This window comes from Labeo rohita, chromosome 3 (assembly GCF_022985175.1).
Source record: "Labeo rohita strain BAU-BD-2019 chromosome 3, IGBB_LRoh.1.0, whole genome shotgun sequence".
NCBI lineage: Eukaryota > Metazoa > Chordata > Actinopteri > Cypriniformes > Cyprinidae > Labeo > Labeo rohita.
This window is the reverse complement of record NC_066871.1, coordinates 21834577-21846979: the sequence shown is the minus strand read 5'-3', so window position 1 is coordinate 21846979 and position 12403 is coordinate 21834577. Positions and strand designations below refer to the sequence as shown.

The 12403-nt window shown below is 35.0% G+C and overlaps 1 protein-coding gene across 2 annotated transcripts; it reads left to right on the top strand.

Annotated features, from left to right (window-relative positions):
* The first annotated feature begins 792 nt into the window (after positions 1-792).
* On the top strand, positions 793-7656 carry LOC127163551 (beta-galactoside-binding lectin). Of its 2 annotated transcripts, none has more exons than XM_051106820.1 (4): positions 793-936; positions 3328-3407; positions 3482-3653; positions 7370-7656. In XM_051106820.1, the coding sequence occupies exons 1-4, from the start codon at positions 931-933 to the stop codon at positions 7541-7543; spliced, it is 432 nt and encodes a 143-aa protein (XP_050962777.1). In that variant the 5' UTR covers positions 793-930; the 3' UTR covers positions 7544-7656. The 2 variants fall into 2 exon arrangements, with proteins under 2 accessions (XP_050962777.1, XP_050962778.1); XM_051106821.1 differs by lacking the exon at positions 7370-7656 and adding an exon at positions 3792-4319 and having other exon boundaries at positions 794-936.
* The last annotated feature ends 4747 nt before the right edge of the window (positions 7657-12403 follow it).

The window sequence follows — 12403 nt, the reverse complement described above, 5'->3', positions numbered from 1 at the left end:
GAGAAAACTATGCATAATGCATACAAGCAAACAGTGTAAACTATTATCTGTAAAATTTGCTTTCTATAAAGCTGACATTTTTTTCTTTAATGTTGCATATCCTTTTGGGGGTCCCCCGAACGTCTCACTTCTCGAAAGTATTTCCTGAGTTTGTGGTTAGTATCTTATGACTATCTTAAGACACATCCTGGAGCCCTATACAAATATTTTGTTGTTATACTAATACGCTTACGTACAAAATTAACCACTTGTTAATGTGCTGAAATGCTTGTTTGCATAGTTTAGATTAATAAGCAAACGACACTGTCGTGTTAAAACGCTTGTCAGTTTCACAAACCAGCGCAAATTGGTAGTACCACACCCTCATGTCACCAGCTCCAAAATGCTGAGTATTCCAGCACACAGACCACAAATACATCACCTCTGATACCAACTCATCATGACTTATTTTCGTTACATGATCAATATATTTTACAGCGTGTGACATTTTGCATCAATTCATAGGCATGTCAATTGTATTACGCGTTTAATAAATTGCAAACTGAAGACAGTTGTTTTAATAAAGCTTTAATGCGTAGATTAGCAATGGGCTACAAGCATATAATTACATTAATTAAGTAGTGTTCACAACATACACCAACATCCATTCTGCTTATGGTCGTTTGTTTTAATAATTTACATGTATTTATAGCGTATTACAAGGGTATGTCTAGAAATAGACTACATACACTAAATCCACATGCCTTTTTGTGATTGGTCGAGATAGAGTAAGCAAAGAAACCCAATTGGCTTAAACAAACATCGGTCATGTGAAGATGTGAACACTCCTATTCCGCAGTGGACATAAGAAGCCCACCGCACAACGCAACTTTCTCCCAGACACAATTCGTTCACTTCGTTTCACCTCAGTGGGTCTCAAAGGAAGTCAAAATGAGCGTAAGTAATTTTAAAACACATCGTCGATACATTATTCTTTAGTTTTGTGTCAGATTGTGAGTTTAGGAATTGTTTATAGTTAAGACAGCATATGTTAGAATGTCTTCTCTTTATTTTAAGTTAGCATAAGTAATGCAGTATGTGCTCGTAGCAGCTGAAGTGTGGTGTTTATGGCTACTGATACTGGACAGCTGTTTGTTTAGTGCATTGCATAGTTACTGTAGAATAGTGTCTGCTAAAGCGCCCCCACGTGCATTGTGCATGGGTGTGACCTCCTCATATCTTCAGTGCGCTCACTTTGATGCTGCAATGTTATATTTCTATCATAATGTTGTACTGGTCATTTACATGACGTTATTTTTTTGTCCACAACTATTGTAAGGTATTTAGAAACGTGTAAGAGATGCAATTCTTACAAAATTATTGTCTTACTAAAAGACTGAAATCTCTGAAAGTAGTTTGGAATAAATTGTTCATATCATTTCCTTGAAAAATAAGCAGTGAGACATATTTGTATAGTTATCAATATTTGAAAAAAAAAAAAAAACTTCCAAAAACGAATAAGTGACTGTGTGGCATAACCTGATCATGTGACAAAAAAAAACCCACAACTGCAGATCCTTATGACAGACATATGTATATATACAGTTCAAAAGTTTTTATTAAATAAATTAATACTTTTATTCAGCAACTATTCATTAAATTGACCAAAAGTGACATGAATGTCTCATGATTTGCACAAAGATATTAAGTAGCCCAACCATTTTCAACTGTTATAATAATAATATATGTGACCCTGGACCACGAAACCAGTCTTGAGCAGCACAGGTATATTTGTAGCAATACATTGTATGGGTCAAAATTATTGGGATGTTCATGTTCCATAAAGATATTTTGTAAATTTCTTACCGTAAATTTTTAAAACTTAATTTTTGATTAGTAATATGCATTGCTAAGAACTTCATTTGGACAACTTTAAAGGTGATTTTCTCAATATTTAGATGTTTTTGTCTAAATATTGAGATTCCGTATATTCAAATAATTGTGTCTCAGCCAAATATTGTCCTATCCTAACAATGATGTGTAAATCTCAATTGACTGGTTTTGTGGTCCAGTGTCACATATGTTTCTTAAGCATATTAGAATGATTTCTGGTGAATCATGTGACACTGAAGTAATGATGCTGATTGTTTTCATTGAGTTAAGTTTTATATATGAGGCTTTTCATAGCGCAAAGCAGCCATAATTAAATAATATAAAGTGAATGGCTTCAGGACCGAGTTTAGCTTTGTAGCCTTGGTTATTGTGTTTGCAATGCACATAGTCTGTAACCCTTTAACATATTAGGGTAATTCATTTTATCTTAACACGTTCAATCCTCTGGCATTTCTACGGATGAAGCAAGACTGGCCAATTCAAGCCCAACTATGGTCTGAAACCATGCAGCACCCATGGGCATTGAAAAGCAGACCGTTAGCTCACTTTCTCTCTAAAGCTGCAGCGATAGCAGCATGACTCAGTCATTCTTCACTATGCTAAACCGAAAGACTGAGTGTCACTGCTCTGAGAGTGCTTCTGTCTTAGAGCTAGTTTACAGTTTCTCGCACCACCTAATATGGAAAGAATTCACCTCTGTTACACATCTGTTCTTTCACATTCTCAGTCTAAGCGCCTGTTTCACTTCTTTTCCTCCTCCTGTCTTTCTTTGTGACCCTCTTTTCTCGCCACTATTCAGCCAGCTGTGGCCAATCTCGTCTGCTATCATTACAACAGCTATAAAAATCTGCTTTTCTCAGCAGACTGTGAATCACATTCAGAGGCCTTGTGTAATTAATCTTGTGATTTTGCAGCTGCTGACCCAACTTGGCATCTAAACTTACACCAGGGATGGCATGGCCACTAATTTTTAACGACCGAATGATTAAAAGATAGCTCGTCTTGTATCCGTCTTCTCAAAAAAAAGGCTACAAAGCTGTCACTGTGGCTATACTCATATTAGTACGTTTTGAAAGGGTACTGCCCTAATCACAGTTTTGTACCTTTTTTGGACAGAGCCCATGCGTAGATTTTCCAACAGAGCAACTGTGCCACATCTGCAGTTTTTTTTGAAAGTTCAAGTCTGGCTCTTTGCCCTTTACCATTAGACTCGAGGATTTTCCTTTCAACGCATAGGAAAATTTGACAGCATTGCTTTTGTGAGGCTGATTCTGTCCACTCCATCATTACAGTCTCTGTTGGTCTTATAGGGAAAACCAGGCACGGTGCCCAGCTGTACAAGTCAAATTTAAGTGGATGCACATGTTCGGCTATTCATACCAGTAGTGTGTGAGATATACAAAAAGAAAATCAAATTACGTAAAGGGTAACCTCCGGTCTTTCTGTTTCTAACAGGGTGTGCTTGTGCAGAACATGTCCTTTAAGGCAGGACAGACTCTGGCTTTAACAGGAGTCCCCAATGCTGATTCCACAAAGTAAGTCTCTGTTAAGCAACTTCTCAAATTCAGGACTTTAAAGGTAGCAGAACTCATATCTTGCTCTTTTGCAGTTTTGCCATTAACATTGGTCACAGCGCCGAGGACATCGCTCTACACATGAACCCTCGTTTTGACGCTCATGGTGACCAGCGCACTGTAGTGTGCAATTCATTCCAGGACGGCAATTGGTGTGAGGAAGTCAGAGAAGGAAGCTTTCCATTTAATCAGAACGAGGAGTTCCAGGCAAGACTCGTATATATTTGAATGAACTGCTGTTTAAGCATAAACTTAAAGATGGTAATAATAATAAATGAGCTGTGGATGAAGTTTAATGGCCCCTTATATCAGGATTTTAATTGCCGTCTTGTTTTCTTCCTACAGTTAAAAATCACTTTCACCAATGAGGAATTCCTGGTGACTCTTCCTGATGGTTCTCAGTTTCACTTCCCTAACCGTCAAGGAGCTGAGAAGTACAAATACATGCACTTTGAAGGCGAGGTCAGGATCCGTGGGATTGAAATCAAGTAGACTAATCGCTTAAATAAGGCTACCTGAATGCTGAATGATTCTCTGCCTTGTTCTGTCACTTATCCAGCTTTGTTATTACACAATTTTCACTTACTCAGTATGGAGTATCTCAATCACACCCTTCTCATTTGTATGCCAAATCAGCATTATCATTCTGCTGTGGCACTGCCTATCTAAACCACTAGAGGGAGCGCAACTACAATAAATTGCCATGAGCTTTAGCGGTACTTGTGAACCTTTATGTGAGGTTTCCAACTAGTTTATTTTTCCTACTACTTTTCTATAATAAAACATCATGTTCTTAAATCTGGTTTGTAACTAAAGTGAATTCACAAGCTATAGCTGTTGGCATATAAAATAAAACCTGTTTTGACAAATAAACTAAGCCTCTTGTGTACTTCTTGCATGTTTAATGTGTTCAGGCAGAACCATCTTATGTGTTTACATTTAGTTACGATTCATTATGGGAGAACAGATGGAGAACATTTGGAATGAAACAAAAGCATCAATTCCAACAGGTGCTCATCATACAAACACGTTAAAAATATGAAGTCCCACTGATAGTTTAAAATAGGTCATTCATGACATGAATAAAATATTTAGTGCATGAGAAACTAGACAGCATAATTCAAGAATTTACTGATATAGGGATTTTTTTTTCTGTGGTTTGAAACAAGGGAAACTTAAATGTAGTCATGATACTAATTTTACATCAAATAAGTGATGTCCAAGGCATTGGTTTATTTTAAGAAATTATGGGGAACTTGGGGAAAACAAACAAATAAAAAAAAGCATAACTTTATATAAAGCATAATTTAAAAAAATATACAGTTGAGGTCAAAAGTTTACATACACCTTGCAGAATCCGCAAAATGTTATTTATTTGACTAAAATAAGAGGGATTGAATAAAACGCATCTTATTTTTTATTTAGTACTGACCTGTATAAGATTCATTATCCGTTTACATATAGTCCAATGCATTAAAAGCTGGGGGGGTGAAAACGTTTTGAATTTAAAGATTTTGTCTTTTGGGAAACATGTAAGTATCTTCTGTAGCATCTGAAGGGCAGTACTAAATGACAAAAATATGATGTTTAGGCAAAACACATCTGAAAATGAACACATTTTTATTCTGTTCAAAAGTTTGCACCCCTGGTTCTTAATGCATTGCGTTTCCTTCTGGAGCAGTAATGAGTGTTTAAACCTTCTGTAATAGTTGCATATGAGTCCCTCAGTTCTCCTTAGTGTGAAAAGATGGATTTGAAACTCATACAATCATTGTTGGAAAGGGTTCAAATACACAACAAGGCAGAAAAGCGAAAGAATCTTTGGGACCTGAAGAATTTTTTTAAGAACATCAGGCAGTTTAACTCACAAACAAGTGAGTCATGAACAACTGTCACTAAACAAAAAAAAAACACAGGTAACAACACAGTATTAAGAACAGTGCCGGTGATACAGGCGATACAGGCGGTCGCCTAGGGCCCCGACTTAAGAGGAGGGCCCCACGGCCGCGAGGTTGTCAATTGGATTTTTAGGTGCGTTCGATTTAAAACGCCGCTGCGTAGAAAGATTCGTTTTTAAAATCAAAGTTCCGCAAGAACTATAGAGCGCAGACAGCTCTGTATGCTTTCAACTCGCTCTTGCGGTACTTTAATTCTATTACATATATTAACACCTTATTTTCTTATTTTGGGTAAAAATAGGAATAATAACACTTCTCTGTAAGTTTTTTTTCTCCAGTGGAGTTTTTTTTCCCTCTCTCTCAGTGAATGCATAAGATTTTCTGACAAAAAGTTAAGTTTTTTTTTTTTTTTTTTTGGTCAAAGATTTTAAATCATAATTAATTTTATAATAATTTTTTATAGCTTTTATAGTTAGGCCTCCTGTATGTTAACAGGTCATGCTGCATTTTTCTGTAAAATTTGTTGTTATGGTTTAGACTTTGGAAATCACTTAATATTGTCTCTCAGAATAGTCTCTCGAAATGAAGTCTAAGTTATACATTAATGCCATTTTAAAATTATTTGACATGAAAGAATGACATAGAGATTAAAGTAAAGTTGTGGTAGAAATGGAATCCAAACAATATCTTTCCAGGGCTGGAAAAATAGATTTTTTGGCTGCTATATACATAATATTTATTGCTGTAGTATTTATTTAATTTTTTTTTTTACATGCAGTGATGCCCATGATCACAGACAGACTTGTCATATAAGGAAAAATTGAGCCACATTTAGCATGTTATGTTATAATTATGGACCCGGATCCACTGTAATTCAGTAAAGTTTTTTAAAAATATTTTTTCATGTGATCATCAATCAATCCTTAAAAAAAAAGCAGAATAGCTTTTCTCATCATTTATGAATATTAAGGCCTATGTTTATTTTGTTTATGCTCAATTTATTCTGTTTAGTTTTTGTGTATACTTTACTCAATCTCACTTGCACTCCTATTTTTTTTTTTTTTGGTTATATATATATATATATTTTTACACATGTTTGTTGAATGTGTGACGATCAATACACATTCATGCTTAAATATTGAAATTTCATGTGCTTTATCTTCACTAGTCAAATTTCTGTGACAGTTTTTTTACACTAGTGGGGCCTATTTTCATTATCTTGCCTAGGGCCCCGCAAACCTACAGGCCGGCACTGGTGACGTTTCAATCTCTAATGGTAATATGGAATTTATGGAGAAGCTCCTAATAGCGCAAATATGTGGGGGGCGTGGTAAGGCTTTGGCGATCGGCGCTACCCATGGCCTGTCAATCTACTCCACAGCCAATCACGGGCCCCCTCCTTGAACAGGTCCCACAATAACACAAATAAATGCACAGGCATTTGCACTCTGCATCGAAAACATATATATGAACGTGCTGTTGCACCTCTATTAACTTTTAAGGCTTATTTTGGGCCGTTTATAATCATTTTGATGGGTTGCGTCAAGGAGCTGTAAAAACCACAATTACACTCACTAACGTTATGAGTCGCATTTGTGCCGAACTCCATGGGAATAAGCCAACAATTAAACTTAACAGATGCTAACATTGTCATCTATGATGTGCAACACAAACACCTCTGATAAAATCTCAGAAAAAGTAGTACAGGGTTTCATGAACCTTTAACTCTGACAGCAGTCCTGTATTATTGCCTGGCCTATTACAGTCAGGCTACAGCAAGGTTACAGCAACACTGAAATATACTGTAAAATATTCCCGCCAAGTCAAAATTACCCAGAATGCAATATAAATTACAGTATTTTACTGTGATATATAAATGTGGTATTGTACTGTAGGTTTTTACAGTACTGTGCAGCTAAATCTACAGCGATTTCTAACAGTGTAATAATAATAAATGAGCTGTGGATGAAATTTAATGGCCCCTTATATCAGGATTTTAATTGCCGTCTTGTTTTCTTCCTACAGTTAAAAATCACTTTCACCAATGAGGAATTCCTGGTGACTCTTCCTGATGGTTCTCAGTTTCACTTCCCTAACTGTCAAGGAGCTGAGAAGTACAAATACATGCACTTTGAAGGCGAGGTCAGGATCCGGGGGATTGAAATCAAGTGGACTAATCGCTTAAATAAGGCTACCTGAATGCTGAATGATTCTCTGCCTTGTTCTGTCACTTATCCAGCTTTGTTATTACACAATTTTCACTTACTCAGTATGGAGTATCTCAATCACACCCTTCTCATTTGTATGCCAAATCAGCATTATCATTCTGCTGTGGCACTGCCTATCTAAACCACTAGAGGGAGCGCAACTACAATAAATTGCCATGAGCTTTAGCGGTACATGTGAACCTTTATGTGAGGTTTCCAACTAGTTTATTTTTCCTACTACTTTTCTATAATAAAACATCATGTTCTTAAATCTGGTTTGTAACTAAAGTAAATTCAAAAGCTATAGCTGTTGGCATATAAAATAAAACCTGTTTTGACAAATAAACTAAGCCTCTTGTGTACTTCTTGCATGTTTAATGTGTTCAGGCAGAACCATCTTATGTGTTTACATTTAGTTACGATTCATTATGGGAGAACAGATGGAGAACATTTGGAATGAAACAAAAGCATCAATTCCAACAGGTGCTCATCATACAAACACGTCAAAAATATGAAGTCCCACTGATAGTTTAAAATAGGTCATTCATGACATGAATAAAATATTTAGTGCATGAGAAACTAGACAACACAATTCAGGAATTTATTGATATAGGGATTTTTTTCTGTGGTTTGAAACAAGGTAAATTTGCATAAATTATTGGATTAAGACAACAAGTCATAAATGTAGTCATGATACTAATTTTACATCAAATAAGTGATGTCCAAGGCATTGGTTTATTTTGAATAAAAAAACAAATAAAAAAAAATACGCATAACTTTATATAAAGCATAGGTCAAAAGTTTACATACACCTTGCAGAATCTGCAAAATGTTATTTATTTTACTAAAATAAGAAGGATCGAATAAAATGCATGTTATTTTTTATTTAGTACTGACCTGAATAAGATTCATTATATGTTTACATATAGTCCAATGCATTAAAGGCTGAGGGGTGAAAACATTTTGAATTTAAAGCTCAGGTTAAATTTAATTTATTTTGTCTTCTGGGAAACATGTAAGTATCTTCTGTAGCATCTGAAGGGCAGTACTAAATGACAAAAATATGATATTTAGGCAAAACACATCTGAAAATGAACACATCTTTATTCTGTTTAAAAGTTTACACCCCTGGTTCTTAATGCATTGCGTTTCCTTCTGGAGCAGTAATGAGTGTTTAAACCTTCTGTAATAGTTGCATATGAGTCCCTCAGTTCTCCTTAGTGTGAAAAGATGGATCTCAAAACCATACAGTCATTGTGGAAAAGGGTTCAAATACACAAAAATGCTGAAAAGCTAAAGAATTTGTGGAACCTAAAGGATTTTTCTGAAGAACAGTGGGCATTTTAACTGTTCAGGACAAACAAAAAAACACAAAGCTGTGGATCATGCAGGTAACAACACAGTATTTGAACAGGGTCGTTTTTATAAATTCAACTATTGTTTTCTCTTGTGGACTATATGTAAACATCTTTTATGTGAAATAGTTTATTCAGGTCAATACTAAATAAAAAAGAACATGCATTTTGTATGACCCCTCTTATTTTGGTAAAACAATTAACATTTTGCAGATTCTGCAATGTGTATGTACATTTTTGACCTCAACTGTATTATTTTAATAGTAGTGATTTATTGAACATGTACTACTGCTAGACTGACAATATGATTATATTGTAAAATCAAATATGACATGAGTATCATAGTATCATCAACTTCCAAAAAAGACTATGTTCTTCACACAAGTTCAAATATTTTCCTTTTCATCTGTGAAAGAATATCATCAAGAGCAAAGAAATGAACTGATACATATATAAAATGTATTTTTTTGAGTCCTGGCTTGAAAAAGTAAAGAAACCCTGGACTATTGCAGAAGACCTAGATGTGAGATTTTGACAGGTGGTACACAAAGTATACTGAGATTGTGAGAACATTCTCAAGACCACATCATTGATCCATCCAATGGCAATGAAATTCTACACCGCCTCATCTTTCTTCAAAAGGAAGAAGTCAAAGCCCTGCATATTTCCTGTGCTGCTAAAGAAATCTTTTAAAATACACACTTCGGATCTTAAAACCTCTTGGCTTTGTAGGTTTGGGAGATGAATAGCCAGCATAACTGCACAGTATCTCTTATGTAAACTGGACATGATATGCCTCAAATTCAGTCTTGCCCTTGGGTAAACTGTTCAATGCCTTGATTTTAACCTTTTAAGTGTCAACTGGTATGCAAGTGAATCACGCTTACCACATTAGCAAAGTAAAATTAGTTTATTTTTATTTTTTACACAGCAGTAAAGCTGAAGCATTATACCCTGTTTCACTTTACACAGTTGAAAGCGTAGTTATACACAATCACTACCATTATTGCCATTTGTATAACCACAGTTTTACTACAAATACCATGATTATTCTATGGTTAGTGTATAAAAACAAAGGTTAATTTGTGGTTACCATGGTTTAACTACAGTAACCATGTTTTTTGGTTTTATTTGTAGTAAAACCATTGCTTATTTTCGTAAGGGTCACCAGCACTATTGACAGACGTCACTGTCGATATCTTGCAGCGATTGGTAGTCGCCGTTGTTTTTCGTCTCTTGTCTGTGCTTTACCAACCTTTCATCGGTTTATGTTAAAAGCTTAATTATTATACGATTTAAAAAAAAAATGTTCTAATGTTTGTCCCATAATCCCGCACGCGAGTCTGACACGCACTTTTGACCTCCACAGAAATGCCCGCGAGTTCGTACAATTCAAATATTAACGGTAAGTTTCAATTTATTAACGGTTAGTAATTGTTAAAGTGTTTCAGGTCAGCAGTCACTCGGTTTGTTTTCACAAATGTTAATTTTTCTTTATATGTCACTTGTCAGAGTTTGAAACCCCTAATAACGTTACATGAAATTTACAAAGGAGAAACTAAAAGAGGGAATATGAATGAGATATGTTCAGTGGCACAAAAAAGGGAGAGAACCAAAGATTCCTGTGTAAAAATTAAGTGGTAAGAGTTTTATGGCTAATATTAACTTAGTCTAATTAATTAGGTTAATTGAATGTTTAACTCTAAAAACATAATAGTGTTTTGGTAGGAAAGCCATTAAATCATGTTGACACTGGGGAACACAAACACCTTTAATTAACTTGTTTGAGAATGTAACGTTACACTACCAAAAGTAACGAACAGTAAGATTTTTAATGTTTTTTTTTTAAATAAGTCTCTTCTGCTCACTAAGCCTGCATTTATTTCATCCAAAGTACAGCAAAACAGTAAATCTAGTTTTGCTATTTAAAATAAACATTTTCTAGTGATTTAAAAGCAAAATTTTCGGCATCATTACTCCAGTCACACGATCCTTCAGAAATCATTCTAGTATTCAGATTTGCTGCCCAAAAAGTACATATTAATATGATTATGTTAAAAACAGCTGAGTAGAATTTTTTCAGGTTTCTTTGATGAAGTTCGGAAGAACAGCTTTTATCTGAAATAGAAATCTTTTGTAACATTATAAATGTCTTTATCATCACTTTTGATCAATTTAAAGCATCCTTGCTAAATAAAAGTATTACTTTCTATAATTTCTATAATAATGACTGTGAAATGTATCTCTTTAGATCTTTCTATTCTTTAAATAATCCTATAAAAATGTACTCAACTGTTTTAAATATTGAAAATAATAATAAAAATATTTCTCGAACAGCAAATCATCATATTAGAATAATTTCTGAAGGATCATGTGACACCGAAGACTGGAGTAATGATGCTGAAAATTTAGCTATGATCAAAGGAATAAATTACATTTTAAAATAGAATACAGTTATTTTAAATTGTAAAAAATATTTAAAAATGTTACTGTTTTGCTGTACTTTGGATCAAATAAATGCAGGCTTGGTGAGCAAAAGAGACTTACAGTTCAAAAACTTTTGACTGGTATTGCGGTTTCTACTATAGTTTTATTGAAAATTCTAGCTGTCTACATGTTAATATAGTACAAGATATTTTGGACTCTTTTAGTTTCATCCACCTGAGTTGCAAGCATTCGGACCTCAGGTGTTATAATCTAGTGTTTTGTTTTGTTCAGACACAGGTTGGAGTTTGTTTCACTATACACTGTTCTCATTTTAGGACTGATGAACCATGACAGAACAATTCTTTTACCGTTCCACATAGTGAATTGTTTGGGAATCGAACCCATGAACTCAACATTGTTACTGCCACGCTCTACCGGTTGAACTACAGCAACAATATAACTCTTGTTGGTAAGTGATTTTTGTTCTCTGTAGAATAATGTGATCGGGAAATGCCATGATTAACGGTTGCCATACTTATACTATTTCAAGTGATTTTACTCACTTTCTCTGCCTGTCTGGACTTTTTTTTTTACCATAGGAAATGTAGAATTAAGGACATCTTTCGTTTACAAACTGCCTCTAAAAGCAGAAGAGAGTGATTTACCCGCTATGATATCATAAAATATCACACAAAGTTTTTAAAACTATTAATTCAGGAATGTGCATTTCTCTCCACGGTGAATAGCTTGCATTCCTGCTTTGCATAAATATTCATTCTGTCGCAATCTCGTAATAGCAAATTGCCAAATCCTGGGACTGTTCTGTCTCTGTGTTTGTATTTCCTTTGATCGCTTTGTTGTTCTACTGGATGTTAATTCATTGCCATGGAATGTCTTCTGTCATTGACTGGGTGCTTTTCAGGGGTCTGGTTTCCATGGAGAGCTGACATTCTGAGTGTTGAGAGTGGACATGCATAATCGGGAAGGACGGTCTGTACTGGGCATGTGCGAAGAGATGTGCAGTGGTTATTAGCATGTTTTAACATTCACAGAGGTCAGACGGTGGCATT

Excerpts from the sequence above, each read along its gene's own strand:
- LOC127163551 (XM_051106820.1), top strand. Across the intron at positions 3,408-3,481 it reads CCCAATGCTGATTCCACAAA|TTTTGCCATTAACATTGGTC; the intron begins GTAAGTCTCTGT and ends GCTCTTTTGCAG. Across the intron at positions 3,654-7,369 it reads ATCAGAACGAGGAGTTCCAG|TTAAAAATCACTTTCACCAA; the intron begins GCAAGACTCGTA and ends TTCTTCCTACAG.